This window comes from Poecile atricapillus, chromosome W (genome assembly GCF_030490865.1).
Source record: "Poecile atricapillus isolate bPoeAtr1 chromosome W, bPoeAtr1.hap1, whole genome shotgun sequence".
NCBI classification, from domain to species: Eukaryota; Metazoa; Chordata; class Aves; order Passeriformes; family Paridae; genus Poecile; species Poecile atricapillus.
In genome coordinates, this window is record NC_081288.1 from 24,074,382 (window position 1) to 24,101,629 (window position 27,248).

A 27,248-nucleotide genomic window follows, 5' to 3' on the forward strand; every position below is an offset into this window, starting at 1 on the left:
AGCCACAGCCATTACACTCCTGTCATAACTGAGTCGGGAACACAGCACTGCATTGCCCTTCCTTGTATCCTGCAAAAATTCTGCTATCTGCACATTCTTTGCAAGATCCATCATCTGAAGTCACAAAAGGCACTACGTTTCAGCTCACATAAGACTAAAATGTCTGTTGTCTGCTTTTAAGTACACAGAATAAACATGACACAGATACACTGCCGTGTCCATCTTCCCATTTTATTGTAATCCCCCAAAATGATCCAGTGGGGAAGGTCAGCTTCCTCTCCAGCCTTGGTTAATGAATGTAAAAGAAACGCTGTAAGCCCCATCACATTGGGCCTGACCCTGAAACTGGGCTCCCTTAAAGTAGAGCTGTGGGACACAGTGAGCAGCATTACCCAACCCAACTTTCACAGGCTGAGCTTTTTTAAGTGTTGGATTAGCACATCTCTAAGTTACAATTTTCATTAAGCAAACAAAATCTTTCAAGGCAACATACTCAGTTCTACTCAGCTTTTCCAAAAGACTGTGGAATGCCTACTTGTCCTGAGCCAAGTTCACCAGGTGCTGTGTTAAATGGGAGAGGCTGGGGCAAGACTGTCTCAAGCTTAGCTAGCCCCTCTCAACCTGAGCAGGAGACTGCTCCCAACTCCAGATTTCTTAACCAATTGCCACAAAACATGCAAGAGTAGAGACTGTGCATAAAGGTACCTGCAAACAGGACAGCCTCTCCCTGCCCACAAGTGCAATACCCTGTCTATCAGAGTACTTCCATATGCAGAAAGAGCTCCAGGCACTCAGGTGTGGCAACAGCAGGGTCTGGTTCATACACCACCTTCACTGAAGGAGGTGGTCTTGTAGCACAGCACTTAGTGACAACTCAGGCAAGCCTGAAGTCCTGCCTGAGCAGGGAAATGGAGGAAGGACTGCATATAAAAACCAAGAGTTACTTATTTCTTTGCCCTGTCCTCACAAGAAAAGAATGCCATATAACAAGGAGGGGCAAAAATTATGGCTAGGAGTGGTTAAAAATAGGTGTATCTTCAGCTGTTGTGTTTCCAGAACAGGAATGTGATATTTGAGCATCCTACAGAGTCCAAGAGGTGTGGGAAGATGATAATTCTAGTCAGTTTTGTGTAAGGCCTGGAGACATCAGTGCCTTGCTGGCTCCTAGCCTTTTATAACAGCAATAGGTCTCAGTTTAATGGCTTTCTTGCTGATGCCAGCTTCGTGGCAGGTGTTAACCACATCAGTTACGTTCTTGTAAGACTCTGGTGCCTGGAGGGAAAAAAAAAAGACAAAACTATAAACAACCCATTGTCACAGGAAGTCAGGTGTAGGTTTTTGAAATCCACAAAAATAACCATATAAATGGAGGGTGTAGAAGTAGGTGAACATATTGAGAATTTGTCCACCTTATGTAACTAAAGTATAAGACACTTAGCTTTCCAAATAAGCTCTTATCATATTTCAGATAAAATATTTGCTATTTTAATCCAGTTTTTCAGATAATCAGTGCCCCAGCACATGAGAATGTCAAGCCTCATTATCTAGTAGGAAGTGACTCAAACTTCTTCTCTACAGGTAGCATTTAAGTTTCATCTTCACTGCCCCTTAGTGACAGCAGTCAAGGTTTTACTCTAGAGCTTCCTCCTCTGGCCCCTATTCTGACAAGGAAGCTGCTCCTAAATAGAGACTTTAACATGATCAACATGTTCAGATAACACCAACTTCCAGAAAAGCATAGTGCCAAATGATTAACACTTTTATGATTGAGGTTGTGAACAGAAAAGACATGCTCACGTTAATGCAGAGGAACTGAAGTCATAATATTCAAGGTTTTCTGACCATTCAGAGTTCTCTTCTTGAGCAAACATAGGAAAAGAGGATCTTTCAAGCTGCTACTAATCTACATGAAAGCTGCAGTGTAAGGTAAATTTAAAGCAGGGAGAACATCATTCAAGAAGAAAATCCATAAAACATAGCTACTTTTGTAGATGCTCACACAAAGATAGCAATTATCCCTATCACCAGGCAGAAGAGGAAAAAACATACCCCCCAATACCTGTCAATCAGGGATCTCCCCTTTCAGCATGCTTTTAGGATAGAAAATACTTCATATAATTTTCAAAAAAAATTGACAGCTTTATCAGAAATCACACAAGCTGCGTATTCAGAGTACTGGCAATCGTTTAGCACTACAAAAAATCAGGTCAGGGAGGGTCATTCAGCCAGGGAGCAAAACCCCCTTTTCCTTTTAAGATAAAGAAATACTAAACTCACTTCTTCCATGACCAGTTTGGGAGAAGCAACGCGGATGGCAATGCCCATGTCAGCCAGCTTGTCCAGTACGTCCTGGAAGTCCAAGTTGCGTCGAGATTTGGCTCGAGACAGTGCACGACCCTAGGCCAACAGTTGTGTTAGTTCTACTTTTTGTAGCAGTTTGGAAAAACAAAACTCACAGAGTGACTGAGAGCATAGACCACAATAAACCTCAATACAGGAAATTTATTTAGGCTTCAGGTCACAGGCTCCTGCAAAATCATCCCTCTGGTATAGTGGCTAGAAAAGTTTCATTTGTATAACACATTCGTCTGCAAGTGTCTTTTTGTCCAAACCAAACAGTGTTCAGGACTTGGAATTTACTGGAAGACACTTCTCTTCCTCAATGATTGTCTCACACTATGAATAATAGGGGAGGACATACCTTCTTCTAATTACTGGGGAGTTATATAGACATATAACATATATATATATATATGTATATATGTATATATATATATATATATAGACAGCCTCAGCACAGTTAATCCCTTCCGTTAGCTCAGTGTTATCAGAATTTGGTAAAAGGAGCTTATTCTCCATATCTTCATCTGCCTTATAAAAAGCAGTATCCCCTAGATTTTCTGCAGAAGTAGTCCTAACTACTCAGTAAGGGACAAAGACTTCTACCTTGCAGTTCTCCTGGGCAGGGACTACTGGCAAGGCTACTCTCTGCTTGTATGACCAACAGAGGAATCACACATTGGATGACCCTTCAACAACTTTGTTCTCTGGATGACATTCTCATCCCAACCCCTCCCTGAAATAACTTGCTTGACTTACAGCTCCATGGCAAGTAGTTCCAAAGGTCTCAGTCATGCCTTGCTCTGTGCCAGTGAGGACATAGCTACAAGTGCCCATTGTGCCACCGATCAAAACGGGCTGTCCAGTCAGCTGTGGATGCAAAGCACTCATTTGTAAGAAAAAGCTGAAAAAACTCATTCTTAATAAAAGTCTGAGAGGAACCATATCTCCAGAAAAGGAGGTCAGATTAACATTCCTTGAGAGCATCCCTGGTTGTCTCAGGTGCCTGGAATCAAGGATTCTAGAAAACTAACTGCACTGAAAGATGCACACCAGTAGATCAAAAGCCTTGTGTCCAACAGACAGACAAGGCAAACCATTGAATCCTGCCCTTGGCATAAAAGTCTTCTTTCCTTTCATTCAACTATTTTGTGTGTGGAGCAGAGGGAGGAGCTCAATGTCCCAAAGATCTAACACAAGCTGAATATTGCCATCCCACCAGGGCTCTAGTGCTGTTACCTAAATGCTGTGAGTTCATTTTTTAAGGTATCTGTTAGGGACCCTAAAATTGTCTGATTAATCCAGAATTTTCTATTTCCTCCTCCCAAAGACAAACTTACTTGATAATCAACAGCAATAAGAGGATGGTGAGGAGGGAAGGCCCTGGTTGATCCCTTTCTGTGCACCAGCAGAGTCCTTTCCTTTCCATCCACTACATGCTGTTCCACTTTGGCAATGTTGTGCGACACATCGTAGATAACGTGCATGTCAAGGTCATCTGGGGTTGTGTTGAAGACTTTGGCAAAGGCCTAGAAAGAGAGAAAATCAGGATGTGAAGTACAAGATCATCATAATTCAGCCACAGTGGAATTGAATACAACAGTGCTGAGAATGACAGAATTGGACTGCACAGATTGTTTGTCTGCCCACTGGCAGCTTCCTGTTGTAATTCAGTCAGATACCAATTAGGCAAATTTGTCCAACTCTGAAAAGCTGGCTTTAGCAACAAAACCCCTCAATTTTAGCAACAAACTCCCCAGTTTTCTTGTATCCTCTTTTTTCAGCTCAAGGCATTTTCAACAACACTGCTTAAGTGGCTTCTGCCAAGTACAATCCCATGATGTTGAGAGGTTTAAAATAGATTGTCATGACTGCAGCTTTGTGCAAGTCTCTCCAGAAAAAAACAGCTTAAGAAACACAAAAATGAAATTAAGTTAAATAGTGCAACTAATCTTCGTTCTCCATGTCTGGGATGACGCAGCAAAAATATCTGCATCAGAGACAACTCTGCTCCTACCTGTCGTGTTAGGAAAGTCATGGAAGAGCGGTTAACCCAGGCATAGTTGCCAGCAGCTGCCATTCCCTTCAGGTAATCCTGTCCCTCTGCAGAGGCAATCCTGGCACATGCCAACTGGCGATCATTCACTATGATTTTGTCCCGTTTCATAGCTTTTTCCATAGCCACCAGTGCATCTGGGAAATAAACACAGTAAATCTAAGTGACTTCCTCATTTTGTTTCAATCTTTGAGATTAACATGGGAGTCTGTAATTTGTATTCTAAAACTGAACTCATCTGCCCAATGGTCAAGCCCAAGGCTACTTCTTAAATGCAAAAGCAAATCCGTGGCAGAACATTATCAATTGTTTGCAAACAGATAACACCTAACCAGACAATTCAGGATGCTCTAATCAATTGCACTGTAAGAAAAGCTCTTTGGTGCTGGAGTTTGCTGTCAGTGACAAGACTACATTGAAGTCTGCCTCTCTCCAGGTAGCTACACCAGTCAGATCATACCTGTGGCAACCTGGTGGCCCAGCCCTCTGCTTCCACTGTGGATCATCACGCACACCTGCCCTTTGTGGTCAATGCCCATTTTCTTGGCAGCATATTCGTTGTAAATCTCATCCACCACCTGGATCTCAGCATAATGATTTCCAGCTCCCAGGGTCCCCAGCTGCCAATCACAACACACTGATCAGACAGGGCACAGAGGAGCACAGGATAGAGCTATGGCAACAGGTGATAGGACAAATTGCTACAGCAACGTTTTGAGTTTAGAAAAGGTGTTTTTGGGGAAAAAATATTCCCATGTAAACTGCAAGGAAGTAGGACAGCAGCATTACCACTTTCCTTTTTGTTCAAATTTGTAACTACCTGTGCTGCTGGAACAAGACTGTGATTAAACAAAAGGACCAGGATCTACATACAGACTGCCACTTTCTTCCAACTTACTTTGGCCTGGATGGGAAGAGTATAGGCCATTGAGACTGTCTTCAGTTTGTACAGACAAAGCAGACAGTCTTACACTCAGTTATAACTCCACAAAGAAGTTACAACATCTTGTTAATTAAGTACTTAAAACTTTTCAGTAGATTAAAACAAGATATTCCATTTCCAAGCCCAAACTTTTTCAACTCTGTAACAGATTGTTTATTTGCAGGGCAAATGTGAAAGCTGGAGACATAACATTATTTTGAGGTTAAAATGCTGTAATTTTGCACCACCCCAATTAATAAAGAGCAGTATCAATTAATATCAAGAATATACAAGAAAGCTTTAGAAACGTACCATTCATATAGCCATCTCAAATTGTTCCACACAGAGCAGTGAGACACCATATATAGAAATGTAATCCAGCTCCTAAACTGTGATTTAATTATGAGCTAGTTCTACTTATTATTTTATCTTTTCTTACCCTGCTATTAACTTGCTGAACAAACATGGATAAAAGCTGAACATTAACTTGCTTATCTCTTCAAAACAAAATACATCTGGACGTGGAAATACCACCCAATATAACGTGAAGTATCAGGTGTTAACAGATGAAAACCTGATGGCCCCAGAGACCTTGGGTGGTATGCCCAGTATTATTCTCCTCTGCTGCAGTTCTGTCAAGAATTATTCAGAACTGACCTCACCATCTTGCCTTTTCCCCCTACCCAGAAATGCTAGACAGAGTTTCAAGAAAAGACACAGCATCAGAGAACTACTCTCTAACCTTTACATTTGAACCCTGGGAGCATGCACAGCCCTCCTGAAACATAACATTACCTGAGGCAGGCCCCTTTTCTTTGCCCTTGATGAGACTTTGTTGGGGTCAGCCTGCAGCATTCTTCCATATTCCTCACAGTGCTCCTTGTCCTCTGCCCAGGCATAGCCCTCCCGGAGAGACCAGTCCACACCCATCTCCAGTGCCTCTTCCAAATCCCTGCAATTATCAAACACCTACATAAGATGATTATCCTGGGATACAATCAAAACTCCACTGGACATAGCCTTGAACAACTTGATGCTGTTTTTTTTGTTAGACCTACCTTTAGATTTAGATCCTTCCTGCAAGGAGTTGGACGAGATGACCTCAAAAGATCCCATCCAGGCTCAATTATTCTATTATGTAATGGTCAACCCCCAACTCTCCTACCAAGTTCAGCTTCTTAATACTGCATTAAAATCAAGCTCTACAAATATATTAACTTTTGGTACATCATCACTTTTTCCTCTTTCCTGGGTGGAAAATATCCTATTTTCTATCTGTAATCCTATCTCTTATCCCTTTCAAAAAAGGCCAAAAAAAATCAAAGTTTTCTGTCAGAAGAAATAAGAACCCAGCAAGAACCTTTAAGGGGTTTAAATGGGGGAAGAAAGAGCTGACTGTGCATTGATTATTATGTCAGTCCTGGTAAAGCACATATGCAGAAAGAATGGAAAGCATTTTAGAATTAGCTTTCCTTTCCTAAGTCTCCCACTGACGAATCTTGCCTCAAAACAAACAACAGAGATGCCCCCTCTAGTGATGTGTGCACAAGGTCATTCTCTTACTTGGCATTCATGGGGATGACACCTTTGGAGCCAACACCAACAGGAATGTGGTCAAACATAGCCTGGGCGAGCTGTTCCTTCACCGGCTGCACATCACTTTCATCCAAATTTGTCCGCAACAAGCGGACACCACAGTTGATGTCAAAGCCGACACCACCTACAAGGGGAGAAAAAGCCATGTCAGGGAACATGTACTGAAGGCTGTAATCTCACTCCTTTTCTTGTGAAGGAAGAAAAAGCAGAACTGCATTAGGCCTAATTTTAACTGATTTACATGAAACTTCAGGCTTCAAGACATAACTGTAGGATTGCCTGCAGAGCTCTCTGTTTACAAAGTTACTCCAGGAAGTTGACAAAGAGAAGTGGACACAATTATAAAACACACTGCCCATAGAAAGTAGAGAGAATGTTTCTGTTCTGCTGCATAGGGTCAGAAGAAAAGTGACAGAATCAGGCTCCCTGATAGAAAATGTTCTTGAAAGTAATCCCCAAAAATAAGCTCTTTTTTGAATCTTCACTGGAATAAATAATGAATAGGTATAAGAAGTAATTAATACTTACAAGGAATATTAAATGTCAGTTCTTGGTGTTTTGCTTAGCTCCTACTATTTATAATAATAAATTCTATGAGGCAACACCAAATGTGAAAGATAATCATGCCACCTTTAGTATGAAGGTTCTGGTGTTAAGAATGTTAGAGGGGAGACACCAAACTAAGAGACCTTGGGTCTGAGTCAATCAGGAACACCTGAAATGATCAAAGCAAAACTGAAACATGACTATCATGTTTCTTGACAACCACACAAGCTTCACACTGTCAGTAACTGAAGATCTGGGTGTTTACTAAGAAGACAGACATACTGTAAGGTTACGTTTTAAGTGTAGAAATATCCTCAAAAGATGTTATCAAACTACTCAAAGAAACTAGCCAGTTCTTTATCAATCTGGTGAAGCCCCAAGGTCAAAGACTTCAAAACTGAGGGATACCACAAGCCCAAGCTGCAAACACAAGGGCAATTCTCCCAGTCCTGTTTAGCTGTTCTCAGTGTAACTACCTGCTCCATAAAGAATAAAGATTCTAAGTGCAAGAATTATGCACTCCCTAACTCCCTATAATTCTCATATTTTTAGATTTGTTTCTGAATGTAAAGTACTGTAAAGTCCTGCCATTTTGAAAGGTATTTTTATGCCATCCCAGATATTTCTCAGAGCAGGTTAAGTCAGTCATCCTTACCTGGTGAAACCACTGCTTCAGGATCACTCATATCAAAGGCAGCCATGTTGCCAATAGCAAATCCATAGCCAGAATGGACATCTGGAAGGCCTATTGATCTCTGAAAGGCAATTTTAAAGCTTTATGGAACTTGATGCTGCACACTCATCTTGGTTATACTTTGCCTTGTGGCAGTGGTTGTCACATTTGCAAACAAATATACCAAAAAGAGAATGGATGCTCAGATGTAGGTGAACACATCAACTCAGGTAAGGATCTAATCTCCTGCACTTACAGGACAGTCAAAAAAAGAAGAGAGCAGATCTCTGAAGCAAACTCCCCGTGATACCCAGAAAGTTATTGGAAACTCGAACCTTTCAGTATCTATTAAAGTGCTACCACACGCTGAAGTGAACAGTACTTTTGAATGGGATTATTTGCTTCTTCTGCCTCTCCTTGCCATCACCAAGAAATCCTTGGTTTGGAAAGAAAAAGTGAAGATTTGAATATGTAGATGATTGTAGCATCTCTTCTACAAATTGCCAGCCAAAATTTCCATTTTAGAAGGTTGTTACTATTCTACCTTACTCCATTTTGGCCTGAGCCCTAAGGCATTTAAAAGCATGATGGTCTGTCTTTTACTGCATCCATAAATGTAAAACTTCTGCCAAAAGAGACAATTAAAAATTCTGTTATATGCAATATTTAATGTGAAAAGGGTAATTTCCACATCATACTTTGCACTTCTTGGAAAGAGTCAGAGGTAAACATTTTCCTCCTGCATCATTATATCTCATGCTTTGCTTCCAAAAAGGCACAGGATGAGGGAAGGCAGTGTTGAGTGCATGTGCAAGCTCACTACTCACATAAGGCCAATAACAATAATACACACAACAGTACCACCTCCTGCTCTCTCCACGCTTCTCCAGGTATTCCAGAGCAGAGGCAATTCACAGCCAACATGCAGTTAGTATGAACAGTGGGGGAAGGTGGCTCAAGAAGCTGAAACAGCATGAAAAGCTGTATGACAAAACACAAGCAATGAAATAAGTGGCTTCCTTTTATGACAACTTAGTTTTGCAGCCTGGCCTTGCAAGCACTGCTTACTCAGATACAGGTTCTTAACAGACACATTGCCTTGAGAAGAACTTTGGTCCATACCTCTTCTCGTGAGAGAGTTCCCATTTGGAATGCAATAATGTCAGACAAATAGGAACAGAAAAAGAGCAGTTTTCCAAAGCAGATACTCACGTGAACAATGCCAGGCAATGCAGCCACATTCCCAATCTGTTTCATAGCAGGCAAGAAGCCACCCGCACCTGAAAAAAATTTTTTAAAAAAAGTAATCTGATAATTTACCATGATAATTGCAATGCAACGCTTTCCTAAGAGACTATTTAAAACACTGGCAAAAAAGAAGACAGCCGCCAAGACTTCTAATCTGGTATAAAGAGCCTGGCACTGTGCACAATCTGCAGTTTCATTAAATGCAGTGTTTACTTCACTGAAGGCCAACTTCTGCTGTGTTCGTACCGACAGCGTGGGGTCTGTGCTAGCAACAGCAGCGTGCTGCCTCAGCCGAGCTGGCAGCTCGGATGCAGCCCCACAGCGCACGGCCCAGGCAGTTCCCCACAGCAAGCTCTGAGAGCGGCACTGAGGGAGCACTCCCGAGCACAGCGCCGGGCACAGGCCGTGCTCCAGCTGTCCGGGCTGCAGCGGCACGCAGGGCGGGATAACCCGCTCCGGCCCGCCGCCTCTCCACACACACCCGCCGGGCCCCGGGGCTCGGGGACAGCCCTGGCGCAGAGCACGGGACAGGGCAAGAGAACAGGCACTAGTTCTGCCAGGAGAGGTTTAGCTTGGGCATTAGGAGGAATTTCTTCACGGAAAGGGTGATTACACATGGGAACGGTGGAGTCACCGTCCCTAGGAAGCATCCTTTCAGGGAAAGGATGGACGTGCTACACAGTGCCATGCTCCAGCTGGCATAGTGGCGTTCGGTCACAGGCTGGACTCGATGATCTCAGGGGTCTTTTCCAAACCGACTGATTCTGTGTCACCCCCCGGGTCAGGGCGTCCGCACCCCGCCGGACCCACCTCCGCCGCGGCAGGCATTGCGCAGCTCCTCGAACATCAGCTTCTCCAGCGGGTCGTTCACGTAGAAAACGCCCTCCACCTGCGGGGAGAGCCGTCAGCCGCCCGGCCGCCCCGACCGCGACTCCGCGCCCCTTCCCCCGACCCCCGCCCCGGGCACCCAGGCCGCCTCCCACGCACACGCATGTTCGGCACGAAGCCCTTCTTGATCCGCCAGCAGTTCTTGTCGATCTTGTCCAGGTACTGCAGCTCATCGTTGTAGCTGCGGCTCATGGCGGCGGCGCTCCCGGTCGGCGGGTCCCGATGGCAGCGCCGGCCGGCGCCAGGAACTGACGCGGGCCCGCGGCAGCAGCGGACAGAAGCCGGCGAGGCTCAAACCTCTTCCCTCAGCCCTGCCTCCTGCCGCCCCCGTCCGTCCGTCCGTCCGTCTGTCCGTCTATCCCTCACCCGTGCCGAGGGCTGGGCCGCCCCCTGCGAAGCCCATGCCAGACCTGTCCCCCACGGTGCTGCGGCAGCCCGCGGCAGGCACCCGGTACCCGCGGGCCAGGGAGCGAGAGGGAGCGCAGGGGGCTGGGTTGGACCTGGCTGCCTCCTCCTTCACGCCACGTACGGCTTCGGGGCTACTTTGTGTGGAAAAACCCCAGGTATTTTTTTCATGTGTCTGTGCGTGCTGGCCCCTGAGGCAGAGAAGCTTTGGCCCGTGGGGTATTTAGGTACCGCCCTGGAGCAGGTGGGATGAGCTCGCTCAGCTCCGGGCAGGCAAAAGCTGCCTGCGTTTCTCAGTTTAGGGACACGGGTGTTTGGGGGCCAGAGCCGGCTTCCTGCCCAGGTTTGGCCAAAGCACAAGCAGCTACGCATTGCAGGACAGGCATGGCCCTGCAGAACTGCGTTCACGTTTGCACACTAATAAAGCACTGGAAAAAAAGGAGGAGAAAGAAAGAGGGTAAGATACCCAAATGAAGTAAGAAACGTATCTAACCCTTCAATTCAGACAAAGATGTCGGAGCATTAGATTTAGAGGACTTAGCCAGAAACACTGAAGGAGTCAAGTGTATCTAACCTGGCTAAACAGCACTAAACAGGGCACATGACAGACACAAGGATTTTCAAGAGTCACAGGGAGAGATAGAGAGCAGTAATGCTCAAGTCCTGCTTCTGCATCTTAAGATTTATGTTAAGACACTGCAAAGATTTAGTTCCCATTGTAACTGGGACAGTTCTCAGTCTGACAGTTCCACAGTTCTGGAAAGAGTGATAGGAATCTATCACTATAGGCGTGCAGAAAGGAAGTGTTTAAGGTTGTTAGAGTAGAAACATATTAGCAGCTGTATCTGCCCTAGCAGCATTTTGACAATGTAGTTTTCCTAATTTTAAGAGATTGCAGCATCCTTCTGGAAGTGTATAGACAAAATTGTATTTTGAAAGAGTAATTTATCTTAAAAACATTTTTGTATCAGTTAAACTATAGAATAAATAATGTCAACCATCTGTTACATGTTCTCCCTTGGGTCTGCTTGTTCCCACCATTATACCAGCTAACCATTCCATCAGCTTTTTTGATTCCCCTCTTGCCCACAACCAGGATGGTAGTTGTCAGAGCTCAAGTTAAACATTTCAGCACTGTCTTGATTTTCAAACATTGACTCGATCTGAAGTTCATGCTTAACAAGTGGTCTCTCTTCTCCTTCAGTGTTTGTAGTGGACATCAGTCGAAATCAACACATATCCCTGTGAGGAGAAGAACCGTCATGGACATACTATGAATTAAAATGAAGGTGTTATATTAGGGTTTCTTAACTTCAAATTGATCTTGGTGTTTAAGGTCCAAAATTCTACTGAGAAGAGCTGAATATTTGAAGTAATGAGTTTTATTCAACTCTGTCATTTGAACTTTGCAAAAGGGCTCCATCTTTCCTTGTGTGCTACCGCTTTGCACCATGTTAGTGACAGAAGGAAATCTAAAGATCATACAGCCTACTCAGGAAGGTTCATCTGTGCCTTGAGGCAACTAGGCAAGCATCACAAGGTGGGATTATTCTTCACCTAATTTGTGCCACTTAAGAATTAGCCATTTAATCTAAATTTATCCTTAAAGCTTCCCCAACTGTCAGCACATACAGAGCAATGAGCCTGCAGAGAGCAGTTCATCACAGTCACAGAATCACAGAATGGGTGGGGTTGGAAGTGACCTTAAAGATCATTCTGTTCTAACCCACTGCTATGGGCAGGGACACCTGCCACTAGATCAGGTAGCTCCAAGCACCATCCAGCCTGTCAATGAAAAGTAAGAATTGTTTTTTCTTACTATTGACCATAGCCATCAGACTGGGACTGGAAGTGGAAACTCTAGAACCAGAGCCTAAAGTCTAGCCTTTAAATGGGAATCTCATTCACTTTGCTAGGCTTCACATAGCAATTTTGTGTTGTCTCTCATTCCTTGTTACTGTTGAGGAGACTGGTTAGAGAACATGGGGGGGAATGGGCACCACAGAATCACTACAATCCTTCATTCACAATTAGTCTGTAAGGTTGTTGGCAATAAGTGCCACTGAGAGCAGTCTCTGAGCGATTACATTTTGTAGGGAACCAGGTATGTGGGAGTCAAAGAACAATTGCAAACAACCTTTGCGTTTTCTTTCCTGAGTTGTGTTTTGTGCTTAACTGCAAACAAAGATTTAGGAATCTCTGCAAAGAAAAGCTTCAGAAAAACTGAAAATAACTTTAAGAAGTTTTTAATCATGGAGAAATGCAACAGGCTTACTCCTTTTCTGGGCATTCTTTTGTCAGCAATGCCCTTGTACTGACTGGTTACCTAGCAGCATTCTGTATGCTCACACTAAGGGCTAGATTTGGAGAAGGATAACCAGAAGATAGAAAAAAACCCCAAACTTTCTGAGAGCTCACTAACTACATTTGCCTACTAGCCTCAGTCATTGTCACCAATTGTTAACAAAATCCAGGTGTCCTAGGTGCACAAAACTGAATTCACCTCCCTCTCATATTCCAAGTATTCAACAAGTGAGATAACAATTTGATCTAATTGTCACATCTAATTTGATGTGATTGGCCAAACTTGAACAATATGTTAAACCCATATTTACATGAATTGCAACTTGCAAGACTGAGCAAGTTGTACATTTGATCACTCCATTGTTATATATGCAGTTCTAACTTTTCCTCTCAAAGAAAAATACACTTGTTTCTAATAGAATTTTGCCATTATTACAGATCTCATTTTAAACCCATTTTTACTACTTAAGTAGCTCAAATAAAGCAAATTTCTCGCAGTATAGAAGGTGAATAAATGCCTAGGGAAAAAAAAAAGGAGAAATAGGGATAGCCTTTCATAAAGGAAAATCTTTCATAAGTATCAAAATCTTACCTCTACAATTGTAATGTGAGGTCTTGTCAAGGTAATGTTGGCCAGATTGGGAAGAGGGAATCCTTTTGACAGTTTAGCTTAAAAAAGGAGACAAATTATGGTTTAGGTATGCATTAGAAAGATAATAAACACCTGCCTTTCAACAACACTGTTTATCCAGGGACTTGTAGGTCATTTATAACAATTAGCCTCTTAGTCCTCAGAAGCAAGCCTGGGAAGTCACTAAGATGCTCATTTACCAATGGGAAAAAAGAATTACAAGTGCTTCTCTCTTGGCAGAGTGTTGCAGCCAAACCAAGGCATTTCATGTTCAACACATTACATACTGAGTGATTTGTCCCTAATGATCCCTGAGGGATTGTTAATATATCTCTACCATCATTAGAACTTGTTCCCATTTGTATCCATTAACTAAAGAAGGTGATGTTGATCCCAGTATAGAGGGCTGACACAAAGCTGTATCTCCCTCCAGGGCCTTAAATAAGATTTATGAGAGGCAAAAGCTCTGTTCTAGTCTAATATAAAGGAATAGATTTCACATATGGTGGCCTCAGGCAGGTGTGCAGATGAGAAAGACTTTTGCTTTTCTCCCTGATGCGTCAGGACCACCTAGACTGAGATGAAGGCAGATGAATTTTTATTTTCCTAGTAATTTTTTCCCTCTTTACAGAACAGTGAGAAGGAGAACTTACACCCCTACAGATCAATTTCTACCTTCCACTGCTTACTGGCTGATGGTCATTTTCCCTCCAAGTAAATGGGAGCTGAAAACTTAATCAGAAAGTCAGAAGAAGTTCCTAGAATAACCCATTCTGCTGGAAACTTTTTAGCTGATGCTTTGAAATACAGCCTTACCATTAGCTGATGGAATTACTTCAGTCTGTAAAATGTAAGATAGGATGTTCTCCAGAAGCAAGACCTGCAACAGACAAGAAAACTGAGTTAGTTATCATTTCCTGATGGCAGTAGAACTGTCGTGCCCTAATCCTGGGTGACATTAGTAGGCTCTTAGTCAACTTCCAGTTCTCTTTTGGCCTCAAAGAGTCATAAACTCAAGTGAACTTTGGATCTTAAGGTTTTGGAATGATGCAAAGGAAGTGAGATACAAAACGAAAATGGATTTCATTATGCTTGGCCAACATTTTAATTTGCTTTATTTGTGAGATAATTTATCACCAAAAGCAGGCAAAGCAGGACCAGAACAGTTTTAATAATTTCTCCTCAGCTACTCGGAACTGATTGATTATACTGAGAATGCAAGGACTCTCTGCACGGGCAGGGTTTTCCCCTGCAAGGCTGCAACTGCACTATGTCAGGCATCTGAGGGATGTACCTTGACTCCCCCTCCTTGCTGTAATTCCGAGCATCTTGATGAGCACCCATGGAGTGCCTGTGCCTCAGGCATCCCTGTGACCATTGGATGGCGCTCTGCTCTTCTGCTACAAGTCAGGTGTGCTGTGTTTCACCGAGATGATTCGAGAGATCTCTGCTTACTGCAGCCGGGGCAACTACAGAATGTCTCATTCGCACAGCACTGGCTTGCCCCAAAGAGTTTACTTTTAACTCCAGAAACAGAGAGGTGGCTGCCAGAAGACAGGAAGAAAGCTACTTGGGAATGAAGCCAAATGATTTAGAAATACAGATAAAATTTAGCTGCTTACTCTTTTAGAATATCACTGATATTCTTTGTTTACATTTCCTATATGCTTCAACTACCCACTTACCTCAAAAGAACCAACATTGGAGTGGGCTAGGGAGAACTGGACCCTGAGGGAAAGAAGTGAAACAAGATGAGTCACTAAGAATGGATAAACACAGTTATTCTAATCATGTGCAGTCACTGCTGTAGAGCTCCAGGCCTTAAGAAGCATCTGTAAAGAGATTTTTGAAGCACTTTCACACACAGCATACTGCTGCATAGAGAAAGATGTGGTTTTCTTGGAGCATTGCTGAGCATCCATGCTCAAGATTGTGCTAGAAGGGCTGTAGCCAGGAGTGTGCTTTCCTCTCTGTGCTGTTCTGGAAATCCTACTGACAATTGATTTTCCCAAGGACTTCTAGGGTGTCAGGTATTTTCCAAAGATTTTGGTACATCTGCAGAACGCTTTCATGTGATTCTTACCAGGAAGAAAGGATCTGTTCATTGTGTGGTACTACTGCTGCTGGCTTTGTTACTACTGCCTGTGTTTCCAAATTGAAATATTTATTCCCTATGTTACTCTCGTATTCAGCAAAAGATTTCTGAGTTTCCTCAGCACCAGTACCCAAGTTCTCAAGGCCAGCTTCCAGCACACTCTAGATTTTCTTCTTTGAAAATTACTGCAGAAAATGCTAACAGCACTATCCTCTTTAAATTTCTAACATCCTTCTGCCCTGACAAGCTCTGCATGTTCTTAACCCTGTGTCTTAGGGAGTGTTATGAAATTGGAGTCCCAATTCCCAGTTGTGAGGTCCTGATATGCAGAGTTTCTTCTCCATGAAATGTGACATGCTAGATGTGTAAATGACCTAGCTTCTGGTCTCCAGCTTTCTGAACCTTGGAAGTTGCAGGACTTCAGTTGGTGAATGTCTGCATAAGAACAACTGCACAGGGGACCTGCAGGGGCCCAGGTTCTTTACTGTGCCCTGGACTGCTCTGACATTCTTTAGTGGCACAGGTTGTCTAGAAAGCCATGACATCTTGCCAGCTGGAAGGTGATGAGGGATACTCTCAGATGATTTATGGTCATCAAAACTGCCCTGCATGCTTAGTTTATCTAGCTCAGAGGGGAGAGTAGATGTAAAAAGCAAGAAGTTGGGTGAAACCACTTCTCTGTAGCAATCCACTGGTGAGAAGTCCCTTGGGTCCATGGCATTTGTCAGAGAGAAATTTCCTGCCTCCTCTAAACTGTACAAGGGCTGCCAGATTTAGAGAATCGGTTGCAGATGAATTTACCAGCAAAACATATTCCTAGTTATCTGATCATATGTCTAAACTACCAATGTTGGGATTGCTAACATTGTTTTCCAGAGGAAATCTTTTTCATCCCAGGTTGGATTACCTGTTCAAACATAGTGAGCCCATCAATTTCTGATCAAATATATTCAGAGAAATGCTGCTGTTGGCTGCCTGCAGAATAAAGAAACTATGGGTTACCAGACATAAAAAACCCCAGGACCCTTCCTGTGAATTCATCACAAATACATAAATACCATCTTTCCAGTTATGCACAGTAGCTATTTTGGGTAAAGGCAGCTTTCTCATTGCACGGCTGCACACAGTAAATGTCTGTTTATTTGAATGACACTGACAAGAGCTGAAATGGGGGTAATGAGGTATCATTAATCAAAGCCATGAACAAGATGCCAAGAGGCATGACTCACACTTGCACAACTGTCATTCCAGAGAACAAAACCTTGCTTAATCAGAGTCACTATGTGTTGGGATTTCTGTCCATCTGTAGGAAAATGTTCTTTGCCATAGAAATGTCCTGTAAGTTAGGTGAGGTCATGCCTACACCTGTGAGTAAGGGGAATCTGCATTTTAAGTACTAGAAATTTGGCATTTTCTTTGTTTCTTGTACAGAGTTTTAACAGAAGGAAGGAAAAACCATATTTAATCCTGAGTTAAATGTCACCTTGTTTGTTGTACTTACTATGTTCAGCGTGAACAGAGACTGGGTGGTTGAGTCTGGCAGACTGGCCACCACCTCCACAGAGCCCTGAATCTCTACTGTGAAGGAATCCTGCTGTAAGCTGATGAGAGGGATTTCAGTAGCCATTAGCTTCAACATCACTGGGTAGGGTGTAACTGAATATTTAGCTACCTGTAAAATTCAAAGGCAAAAAAAAGAAAAAAATATTTTTCTCATAGAATGGATTAGAATACTGCATTTTCTCACCTTTGAAGCAATAATTTTGAAGTAGTTCCTTACAATGAAGGTTAAGGATAGCTGCTAAAATAAGATTCTTTCAGGTAAGCAGGAAATAAAGGTTTTCTGTGGTGCTAAATTAACAGTATTGGCCACTCAGGAATGCAGTGGAAAGTTCCTTCCACTTAAGGAATACAAATTTTTCCATATTATTTCAAGTGAAATTAAATACTTGCTTGTGAACAGAGAAGCTAAATGGACAACAAATGTGGTATTTAGTCACACAATAAAAGAGCTCAAGAGAGATTCACTTTGAAATTCATCCATCTCAGGAGATGGGTTCCTCCTCTGGACTGTCCTCCAAGGAGCCTCACTCTGTTCAATGCCTGAAGAGTGAATAGGTTCACAAAGTTCAATATTCAAAACAGAGGGGGTGGAACATTTACATCGATGCTCATGGCATTTTATGGAGAACATCATACATGACTGTCCTTGGAGAATTGTTATATTTCTGAGGAAGGAACTTAATAACATCTGAGAAGCAAAAAAGAAGTACTTTGAACTATTAGTCTGATTTCACCCATTCTTGACATTTATAGCCTAAGAGTTCTCATGCTCATTTTTGGTTTCTCATTCTGTTCTAAAAGGTTGGTGGAAGCCATGCATGCTCATATTCTCTGACCTGCTATATTCATCTCCTTCACCTAAAATAAATGGAAATCCTGTGCATCTGCCTTGTCTGTTCCAGAGGATGTAATGTTTCCTTTCCATCTGTTAGCTCATTTTTCCACACATGGTCCCTTCCCAGGTTTTCTGCTCATCAGTCACAGGCCCCAGCAAAGTAAAGATAATTATGCAGGTTTGGGGAAGAGAAAGGTGATTTTTCTGAGCTGAGGCCCTCTTGGATGTCTCTCAAAGCAGAACTCATGACTGGAAGCTTTTTCCTGCATAGAAACCAGTTTTTTCCTGGTTTTAGGTGGGAACAGCTGTGGCTTAGGCATGGTGCCCAGAGAAAAGATTGATGTGCAAGGTTATGGGCCAAGATTATGTTTGGTAACAGTGCAAGTCATTCCACTCATCATCATGGGGGAGTGACAAGGCCCATCTGCTCAGACACACATGTGCCTTCTCCAGTGCAGGAGCCCTGCTGGCCCTATAAGGCTTTGGGATACACCAGCAGTGAGGTGTCTTGACACCCACACTGGGTGGCTTCCCTGAGACTTTGTGAAAGTAATGATACTCACCTCAGGGATGATACTGCCAAATATCTCTGTGTTTATATTAAAATAGCTGCAAGTCTGAAGGAAAAAGTAAAAGAGAGAAAACAAATGAGTTACCAGAGTTGATCTTCATGGTCAGCTTTTCTGTAAATGCATTATTACGGCCATTTCAATGAATATTTGATTTTGGGCCTCTCAGAAATATTCCTAAGAGACTCGGTATGCTTAAAGCAGCTTCCCAATAGTACATGCCAAAATAATCCCTCAGAAATCAAATGCTTATATTTTTTTTAATAGTTTAAATAAATAGTTTATTATAGTTTGGGCTGCAGTCTATAGGTTTTTGGGACTTACTGAACCTACTGCAGTTGGGTTAGCCAAGTCAGGCAGCCTCCAAGATACAGATGCTGTGCTTTGATGTATGCTTTCCTTACAAGGCCCCTGTAATACTTCCATTCTATGAAGATCCCTCAGAAAACAGCCACCGAGGCTTCAAAATGCTTCAGAACTGATCCCTTGTCCCTGTAGAGAAGTCTGTGCCTCACGTCTACAAACCCCTTATTTTTTGTAACAAAGTTGGCAGTATTTGGTATTTGGCTCAGTGGAACTTGGCATGCCTGGCTGTGGCCTGAGTCATCTATACAGAGCATAAGTAAAAGAGAATAATAATACCCTAGTATTTATAATCTACTGTCTCAGGACTCTACAGACCAACTGAGAGCTTTATACGGCCACTTACTGACATCTGGCAGGTCAAAACCATGTCTGAGCCACTCTGACCCCATTCCTCTGTGTTTTGCTCACCTCCTCTGCAAGGGTCATGTTGAAGGCCCCTGCAGTGTAGTAAGCAAATGAGGAGGTCTGAAAGAAATATTCTGAGAAAGCAAGGTACAGCATGGAGTCACTTTGGTCCGGGATTGTGAAGGAAGCTGCCACGAAGGGAGAGTCAGTATAGTTTCCAACTGGGAAGACTGCACCCTAGAAGTTATTGTCAGAGATAAAAAGAACAGAGTCAAAATACAACTATACCATGACTGGAGACAATGAATGCTACTTTCATTGACTTTGCCCAGGCTATTAATTTGGTTTATAAATGAGTATGCAGGCTTGGTAAACACAAGCACACTGAAGGCTTGGTGCTTTCAAGCAGGTGATGAAGGCAAGTTCCAGCATTTGGACATCTTCACAGATGAGGCCCAAGATCTGTCTTTTGGGATACTGGTCACCTACTGAGGACTGTCTGCCACTTCAGATCACCCTCTAAATTAAGTGTCTAAATATTGCATGAAGAACATGACTAGTGGTCCTCCTTTTTGAAAGGCCTTCCTTTCTCCTTTCCTCATCTCCAGGAATTTAAATCTGAGAACTGCTGCTTAAGAGCTATCCAATGGTCTCAATTACAAAATTGATCTCTAAAACCAGAGGTTTTTCTTGGTCAAAATCAGCACTGTATTCTGCCCAGAATCAAGTTGATAACTTGTGCAGACAGAAGCCTTGTGAGAGAGGAAAGTTGTGTCAGACAAACCTAAAATACCTAGGTTGTCCTCTGCATTACCCATCATATTGGCCAAGCCTTGCAGATCTAATACTTCCAAATGCATCCAGATTAAAGAAAAAAGTAAAACTAATTGAAAGTGATGTAGACATTTAAAGGTTAAAGTTTTTTTATGTCCATTTTATTAGTTCTGTTTCATCTCAAATGTATTTTGTCTGTCTTTATCTTCTCACCTAGCTCTAAAGTTCCTATTACCTTTTAAGGACTATCAAAATGCTTACAAAGTGCTGAATCACAGATGGTGACTTCTCCATTCAATCCTCACTTGCTGGATTTACCATATAATTTTTGTATATTTCCCTGGGAGAGTAGCTCTTGGAACAGCCATGATTTAACATCTTTAGTCTGACCCTACTTAAAATCTAGTTGCTGCAATACTCAGAAGAGTTTGACAGCAGCTGCAGAGCTGGTGTGCTGAGACCAGTGTATACCACACGAGCAGATACTAAATCTTTGTTCCTTTTTGTTTCCACCTCTCTTACATCCCTGTTGTCCTTTTTTTAAATACTTAATTTATAGGATCTTTGTGACAAGATTGTCTTTTCATTCGGCTTTTGTAGAGCACCAAGCACAAGGCAGCTTAAACTTAATTAAGGATCTCAAATACTATAATAATGACAGCTACCCTAATCAAATCATCTTATTCAGAATGACAATGAAGTCATTTTAGAATCAGGAACTAGTCAGATTTTAGTTTCAGTACATAAGGAAACTTTTTACTTAATTTCTAATAAACTTTCAAGTCCTCAGACTCAGCAGCATTCCTTGGGCTCCCATGCTTTTGAAAGGGTCTTCCATCTTCCCATTCAAGGAGCCAGGGGCTTAATTCTTGCTCTTAATTCTTACTCTTTCTTCTCCTCTCTCATCTGACAGCAGACACATCTAATTAGTCCCACGTAATAGAAATAGCACCCTGACTGACTGAACAATGAAGACCCAGCTATTAATCAACAGTGAGAGAAAGATGAGGTTGAATACTGTTTTTCTTTCCTTTCCCTTTCTCTTTTCTTCTGTCTTGCTTAGTCAACTTTAACTGCTCTCTATTTTTTACAACCAACTCAACAGCAGTTTAAAGAAAAGGATGTGGCCTTTAAATAATTAATTTCACAACAGGATTGTTACAAATTATTACTGTAACAAATGCAATAATGCTTTGAAATGTCTGTCTTCTCAGACAGTGAGCCTTTATGTTCAGAACAACAATCACGTTCATCTTGGAAAGTGTCTCATAGAATAATGGAACCCACAGCAATATTGGCAAACGGCGCTACAGGCAACTTACCTTTAAGTCCAGGTCAATGAATGGTTGGAATACTGCTGGCAAGCTACTTAAGGAGTAGTCTACTTCAGCCAAATCATCAATCTGCATTACAGCTGTAAGGGTGGTAGATAAGACACAGACTATTACAAAAAAACACAGACATAATTTTATGTATACTTGAAGTCATTCTCTGAAAGAGAACGACACAAATTGCTCCAGAGAGTAGGGAAAAACACAACCAGGGACCTCCTAACATGCATTCCAGCCAAAGATTTGATGTTTCTACTGAGATCTCATGTAAAGAACCTTCTTTAGTTTGTCTGTTATTTTCTCATTGTGGAAAGTAAGTTTGGTCTAACCCAAAAAAGGACATGGCCATATCAGTGCTTCAGTGCACAAGGAGGTGTTGGGATTTCTTCTCAAGCAGTTCCAAAAGCATCCCAAATGCCTGTAACTTGCAAATACTTTTCCAGAAGGAGGGTGCTTGATCTGTTTAGATACCTGTGTTTTGCACATGGTATCTGACCAACACTTGAGGTGTCTTAAATACCTGCAAATCTAACCCAAAGTGCTTCATGTGCGAAGGTTTTTGCAAAGGAGCTTTATCATTTTATCTCTGGTAAGTCTGATAAATAGGCAAGTAAAACTTTCCAGGCAGGCTAGGAGAGCAGGCTTCAACTTGTAAAGTGCTGTGTGTGCAGGAGGACTCGGAGCATGGTGAGGGAAAACTGCCTCAGCATCAGTAGTGTGCGGCCTTTAAGTGGCATTTCTCACAACAGACGTGCACACTCCCACACTTGCAAGTTGAGAATTGCTATCAAGTCCTTGGCTCTTAGAAATATGTATTTTTTGCTCAAGTAGCTCAGCCTTTATTTAACTGTGGTTCTGTATGTAAGGGAGTAGATGGAGCAGAGGGATTGATGCCACTCCTGGAGGCATTGCTAAGCAGTACTGTTAAGGAAGTGGCAGAATTTCACTGATCAGAAGAGAGAAAACAGAAGGAAAAGGCATCACTAATGACTCACCATTCAGTGATCTGAGGTCTTCATCTATCAACTGGATCCCAGCTCTGATATTGGGACATGACTACAATAAAAGCACACTCAAGTTATGGCCTGGTTAGCATGGATGTATAAGCACCTCTTACATTTGTGCTAGCAGATCTTTCTGCTTCATGACATACATTGTAGCATTTTGTATCAAAACACATAATCTGTCTTCTTTTCAGTTAACTGGATCCCCAAGGTTTCTGCTCAGTGCAATGTAATCATATTGTATGTCAGAGCTGCAAAAAAGAGGGAAGTTTCCAGAAGCAGCCTGGTGGGGGTGACAAAACCACAGCCTTAAATAGTGCGAGGACAGGTCTCATATTGGTGTCACAGGAGACATCTCACAATCATGGAATCATTTAGGTTGGAAAAGACCCTTAAGGTCAGCAGGTCCAACTATGAATCCCTGGACAGAATGACAGCCATCTCAAGCTCTGTTTCCTCTCAGTGGCCCTGGACAGCTTGTCATCAGAACTACTCATCCCTTTGATACAATGAAGTTGAAATGTCATACTATCAGATGACATACTATAATTTCTCTACGCATTGCCCAGTATATGTTTTGTCTGCCAAGCATAAAAGTGACCCAAGCCCCAGGATGCCTGTAAGTAAAAATGCAGGGACTTATTGGTAAGTAAAAAGGCAGGGACTTATTGTGCATTGGAATGGAAAAATAACTATATTTTCCATTCCTACTGCTGCCTTGGTTGAATGCAGCTGTGTCAGTGTCTTGGCTATGAACCTGTCACTTTATCTGGAATTTCTGGCTGGCAAAATGATGACTGTGCTGATCAGACCAGAATAGGACTATTACAGGATTAAATTTTTAATTCTTCCTTTGTCAAGTTCACAGCACTGATTTGTGAATGCTATCATCCTTACACCCCTCCCCTACACAATTCAAAATGCTTACATTAGTGACCAAGCTCCTGTGAATGGGTTTCTTCAGATACTTGATAAAGAAGTTATGCAGGAAGCTAGAGGGAAGGAAGAAGGCAATTAATGGGTCAAGTACTATGGTCATTAAGAGGAGATCAGATATCTCTGCAAAACATGAATTTAATGGCCTCTTAGTGTGATATTCTAGTACACATGTGAGCTTTTTGAAATGTAAAAACTGTCAGAGAGCCACCATTTAAAATATGATAATTTCAGCACTATGCATCTCAGCCTGGGTTAATTAATATTTATGAAAAAGGCATTTCTTCATAGTACCACCATCATATATGTACAAAATAGTCTCTGCACTAGGAACTTCCAAAACAAGTAAAAATAAACAAACAAAAACAACCCCCCAAACAGGTGGCAAGAGTGGTATTCAGAGAGTGAGGGAAATACAAGAAATTAATGATGCACTTCTTCATGATGCTGTACTCAGAAACTTAACAGACAGTCTGGTTCTATTCAATTTTGATAGCACTGTGAGTAGGAGGAGTGAAGTTACAAGCCTGTAACTTCTACCTAGAGTTGAAGATTAGAGCAGAGGTTTGAAAGAAGTGAGTGCTGAAGAAGCACAAGGGATTGTTTGATTCTGTCTTTATCTTCTATTGTGTGTAAATACAAGGACAGATATCAATGTTGGCCATTTTAATGCTGTATTAGGGCCCCAGTTCTCACTTGTGGTGCCTTATGATGCCTAAAAGCAATTCTGTGTGCCCTAATTTGTGAAGTTGTCTCTGTGCCATTCATTGACATTTGTTTTGTGAGAGAGTTTATACAGATCTCTTCCACTTACCCAGTTTTCCCGTTCAGCTTGATATCTATGTCACCAGAAGCTGTCCGGCAGCTGGTGAGGGATATTGACGTAGGGCCTGTATTATCCAGGGGTGTTGAAAAGATAGCGGTAACAAACACCTTTGAAATGTGCACTGTGCCTCTTCCACTGTCTTTGCTGCATCAAGTGAAAATAAATAAAAACTGAAAAAAATCCCACCTCTTCACAATGGATTTGCCTGGTGATGTGGACCCACAGCTGATCCTGGTCACTGCCACTATTCTGCTTTGCTTGCCAGTGAGGGCACTGTGCCTCCTGCTGTCACCCCCATCAGCTCCCAGGTCCCCTCCCCCTGCATGCAGCCCTGCTGTCCCTGGCAAGTGCAGATCAGACTGCTGCAATTCAGTCAGTTTAGCAATATAGGTAATGTGGGTTGTGGGCAAAGGAAGAGGGATTTCCTTCCTTGCAAGCAGCCTGGGACTAGGAAGGTGTGGAGACTGCTCTATGGATATTGCCATTTGCTCCTCCATTTTCCATCAGCTTTCAAACTGTATCTCTTGGTGGCACAGCAGAGGGTTTCTGATAGTGTGACTGCACTATGAGGGTTTGTTATACTGGACCGTGATCCACCACACTACAGTTTTTCTAAATGTGTCATTAGCTGGCAGGCTGGACAATGACAGCATTCATCTAGAGCAGCAGTCCTGTACTATTTGCAGCAGTGCTTCTCAGCCATGGGCTCCTTATCAGTGCTGATGTCTGAGGGGGCAGGGGCTGTCTCCCACCAGCAGACCTGTTGAGAAGCACCAGTCTGTGCTCCTGTGTTACTGCTGCCACCTGACAAAGAGCACCTTTACAATGAAGGGGTCACAAGAATAAACTAAAATTTGCATTTCTGTATTATCCATCAAGAAAAACATCCCAGGACATGCAAGGCTGTACATACAACATCCAGGTCCTTATGTTCCAGTTCATATCAATGGTTAAAGAAGCATTCCCAATCACCAGTTTTATTCCAGACCCTGGTAGGAGGGAGATGGAAGCACTGGGTAATTCAACAGCAGTAACATGTATCCTAGAGCATGAGAGAGAAAAGGGAGAGAAAAGATTTTAAAAAATGGATTTGTTAAGTCAGAATGAACACAAAACAGATTAAAATTTCAGTCAAACACAAATTGCCCCCAGAAAGAATACTTACCTTGAAATATTGTATTTGACATTACCAAGCCCAAATTTCTCATGGCCAGTCAAATCAGGGAAACGCTCCTTCTCCATATTCTGCTTCAGGATTTCCAGCCCAACCTCCTTGGCTACAGGAAAACAATGATCAGTTCAGTTGCCTTTGATAGTGCCTGGGAGTTCAGAGTTATGTTTCCGGCTTAGGAAATGTGATGGACACAGAATCAGCAAGAAGGTGGTATCTCACTTGAGACCCAGCAGTGCTATTTCAGGTCTCACTCCTAGTCATGCCAAGAGCTGAACCGATTCAATATCTGAGGTCAGATAAACCTTGATATGATGTACAATGATGTCAAGCAGCTTACTGACTTTGCTCTATTGTGCTCTTAGACTTTCCTTTATGGCCTGTCATGAGGTCATTTACTCCCACTGCCCTCTTTCCTTTGTCATATCAGTATTCAAGGCAGTGCCACTAACAGCTCCCGAGAACATCACACATACCATACTCCAGCCCCTTCTGGGTGATCCTCACTTTGAGTCCAGGGTTGGCGCTCAGTTGCCCACTGAGCAAACTTAAGACGAGGAGAGAACAGCAAATCTTCAGCATCTCCCTCGTTTTTCACACGACCTGTTGATAAATATTTATAATGATAGCAGAAATTCATGCTGTGTCACTTGGTGGTTGTACTTCCTTCCCCCCTACCCTGGACACCAGCTTTCCCTCCAGAATGAAGAAAGTGGAAAGCCCAGCAACTCTGGAAGAGAAGACCCATTCTCCGCAGACTTACAAAAAGTCAGCTCTGTGGGGTAGAGGAGAAAACTCAGCCTATTCACTGCCATAAAGACTGGGGAAAGTGCCTGAGACAAACATAGTTTGTCCCATCTATCTGGACAAACACTGAATTTTTAGGCTATAATTTGGTGGCTCTACAGGATTCACCACAGGGGTGGTGAATGATGAAGCAAATGCCCATCCCAGGGGCTTCTGTAACAAGATTTAAAACAAGATGGAGCTATCTGTATAAATCACAGACTGCTGTAGTGTGAAATTCAGAAGGTCTTGCTTTTAGCAAGGTTTCCCAGGGAGAGTGAAAGAAGCCACCCTGATGGAGAATTTTAAAACTGAACAAAATCAGAGAATGGTTTTGTGTTTTCCCCAGAGCTGGGAACAGCCTTCTATGGAGTTATTTGTCATCTGGGACTGACCTGACAAACAGGTCACGTTATTATGGTTTTCTTCATTTCCAGCCACTACACTGGATTATGAATAGCTGAAAGCACAGGAGAATGTATTTTCTAGCATTACTTCTACAGATAAAATTTCTTTAGTTACTATGGGACTATTGAAGACCTGGAATGAAACCATCTCTAAGCAGACAATTGCCTTTCCTAATACCTGAAAAGTTGTTTTGATATTACTGCATCTTTCACTAGCTGCTTCATTACCAAAGGTAACAATATACCTCAAACCACTAGAATATTTTCAGTCATGATCACAATATAAACAAATCTGCAAAACCATGAGAGAACACTGACTTAATTTTTTAACATTTCAAGCTATTCTGCAGAACACCTTTGCATTTTAGTATAACTAGTATTTTCTTTTTAAATTTCAACTGACAGATATTGAGAGTAGATATTGATATCTACTTCACATGTAGAACAAAAACAAAGGACTGTGGAAGGAAATGTTTTTGACATATGCATAGTACTCAAACTTTAAAATCTCAAAATTTAACCAGATTTAGCTACATCGATCGCTTCCCAACAAAGCCACTCCTTGACAAAGAGTAATAATCACTGTGTATTTGTTTCCATACCTCTCCTCCGAAGACTGAAGAGATCTTTG

At 42.3% G+C, this 27,248-nt stretch overlaps 2 protein-coding genes across 2 annotated transcripts; both read right to left on the reverse strand.

The window, feature by feature from the left end:
- Positions 1-217: 217 nt before the first annotated feature.
- Positions 218-10,808, reverse strand: LOC131592038 (RNA-splicing ligase RtcB homolog). The gene is made up of 12 exons (XM_058863281.1): positions 10,369-10,808; positions 10,192-10,270; positions 9,346-9,413; positions 8,116-8,215; positions 6,882-7,038; positions 6,114-6,270; positions 4,857-5,016; positions 4,358-4,533; positions 3,681-3,869; positions 3,100-3,210; positions 2,278-2,397; positions 218-1,272 (listed from the first exon to the last, which is right to left on the reverse strand). The coding sequence occupies exons 1-12, from the start codon at positions 10,459-10,461 to the stop codon at positions 1,165-1,167; spliced, it is 1,518 nt and encodes a 505-aa protein (XP_058719264.1). The 5' UTR covers positions 10,462-10,808; the 3' UTR covers positions 218-1,164.
- Positions 10,809-11,874: 1,066 nt separating this feature from the next.
- Positions 11,875-26,006, reverse strand: LOC131592039 (BPI fold-containing family C protein-like). Its single transcript, XM_058863282.1, has 15 exons — positions 25,901-26,006; positions 25,419-25,530; positions 25,167-25,295; positions 24,242-24,397; positions 23,420-23,483; positions 22,483-22,543; positions 21,479-21,570; positions 19,446-19,619; positions 18,666-18,719; positions 17,206-17,376; positions 16,612-16,679; positions 15,295-15,337; positions 14,426-14,489; positions 13,571-13,647; positions 11,875-11,916 (listed from the first exon to the last, which is right to left on the reverse strand). The coding sequence occupies exons 1-15, from the start codon at positions 26,004-26,006 to the stop codon at positions 11,875-11,877; spliced, it is 1,413 nt and encodes a 470-aa protein (XP_058719265.1).
- Between the last annotated feature and the right edge of the window lie 1,242 nt (positions 26,007-27,248).